General features: G+C 62.8%; 1 protein-coding gene across 1 annotated transcript; it reads right to left on the bottom strand.

The window, feature by feature from the left end:
• LOC119292216 (UDP-glycosyltransferase 73C4-like) lies at nt 1-1864 on the bottom strand. The gene has a single exon (XM_037571046.1). It carries the CDS (start codon nt 1772-1774, stop codon nt 251-253), a length of 1524 nt encoding a protein of 507 aa, XP_037426943.1. The 5' UTR covers nt 1775-1864; the 3' UTR covers nt 1-250.
• Between the last annotated feature and the right edge of the window lie 54 nt (nt 1865-1918).

Below are 1918 nucleotides of genomic sequence, written 5' to 3'. Positions count from 1 at the left end.
TACATATGAATACTTTAGGTTTAGATAGAGAATGCAATGCAGGTTGTCATCATGCACACGCCACACACAGACACAAAAAACAAACAAAAGGACTCGCCGAAACATATACTCCCTCCGTCCCATAATATAATAGCGTTTTTTATATTGGAGTTGGCACATGGATATGACCGAGAGGCCATTTTTGGGTAAGGATAATTCTCGGCATTTGCATTTGCATTGATTGATGCACACAGCCGACTAATTAAGCAAGCTAGCTCCTCTTGGCTTTTGCTTCCATGAGATCGTCGACGAGACGACGCAGATCACGGTGGGAGGAGCCCCCTTCCGCCACGGCGGCACGGCACTTGGCGGCGAGGTCGGTCACCCTGCTCCTCGCCGCGTCCCCTGCCCCTCCGGGGCGCATGAACGCCGTCACCGCACGTGCCACGTCTCCGGCCGGGACCACCTCGTGCTCCTCGTGCCTGGTGCTTCGCAGGCCGGCGCCGCACGGCCACAGCCGCTCCCCGATGCCCAGCACCTCCGTCACCAACCTCTCGGTGATGAACTGCTCGAACACCATGGGCCACGTCAGCACCGGCACCCCCGCCATCACCGTCTCCAGGACGGAGTTCCACCCGCAGTGCGTCACGAACGCGCCCACCGCCGGGTGCCCTAGTATCGCCGTCTGCGGGGCCCACGCCGTGACGAGGAGCCCTCGGTCTCCCACACGCTCGGACCACCCCTCCGGCGGGGTCCAGTTCCCGGCGTCCCTCACCACCCACAGGAACGGCTTCCCGGCGGCCTCCAGCCCGAGAGCGAGCTGCTGCAGCTGTGCGTCGGAGACGTGGGTGAGGCTGCCGAAGCACAGGTACACCACCGAGCGGCTTGGCTTCGAGTCCAGCCAGCCGATGCACTGTGACTGTTGGTCGTCCACGCCGCCGCCGGCCGGGGAAGGGGATGGTGATGACGACGAGAAGAATAGAGGGCCCACGAAGTAGGCGCGCTTCGCGTAGCCATGGCGCATGTACATCTCGCAGTACTGCCGCTCCAGCTCCGACGAGGTGTTCATGGCCTGGCAGAAGCAGTCCTGCACCGGAACAATCTTGCTGAGCATGGAGTACCGCTCATGGCCCCTCAGGAACTCCGGCAGCTCGGCCCTGGGTACCCGGATACTAGGGGCCGGAAACTGGGGGACCGTGACGACGTCCGCATCGCCATCGTCGACGTCCACCCGCTCGAGGTGGTGCAGGGCGAGCGTCGGGAAGGCGCCGATGGCGCTGAACGCGACGCACGGCGCGCCGAGCTCGCCGGCGACGCGGACGTTCCAGGCGAAGTGCACGTCGGTGACTACCGCGTCCGGGGACTGCGCCCTGGCGAGCGCCTCCTGCGCCGGGCGCATCCGATGCTCGCTCAGGGCGGCGGCGTCGATGCGCCACGCGTCGGCCTCCGTGGCCCTGCCGAGGTTCTCCACGCCCTCCGGGAGCCCTTCCACGGCCGGGAACGGGTACGTGGCTATCTTGACATACTCCGGCTGCCCACGTCGCCGGAGCAAGGACTGGACGACCGGGGCGTTGGCCGGCGTGACTGCGATGGTGGCCTCCACGGCAGGTCCAGCGGCGACGAGGCGGACGGCGAGGTCGGTGAAGGGCTCGATGTGGCTGGTGGCGAAGAAGGGGAAGATGAGGACGCGCAGCATCGTCTTCTTGCTGCTGGTAGCACTAGCAGCAGCAGCAGCAGCAGACGCCATTTCTTCTTCTCCTCTGGGCACAGTGGTAGCTAGGCTGGGTTTGTTCATTCAGCTGAGCACGCAGTGGTAGACTCACCGGGGTTTACAAAGGGATTACGTTGCACTACTACTCTGTACTAGTTAAGTAATGCTACACATACATAAGTTTACATGGGTTTTACAAACAGATGGGTTGTGACTGGAGGTTAAGAG

The sequence above is a fragment of the Triticum dicoccoides genome, chromosome 4B, assembly GCF_002162155.2.
Source record: "Triticum dicoccoides isolate Atlit2015 ecotype Zavitan chromosome 4B, WEW_v2.0, whole genome shotgun sequence".
Taxonomy (NCBI): Eukaryota; Viridiplantae; Streptophyta; class Magnoliopsida; order Poales; family Poaceae; genus Triticum; species Triticum dicoccoides.
The sequence above is the reverse complement of the archived record's forward strand: the minus strand, read 5'-3'. Positions and strand labels throughout refer to the sequence as shown.

Bases quoted from the DNA above. Each gene is read 5' to 3' on its own strand.
- LOC119292216 (XM_037571046.1), bottom strand. From the start codon at position 1,774: ATGAACAAACCCAGCCTAGCTACCACTGTGCCCAGAGGAGAAGAAGAA.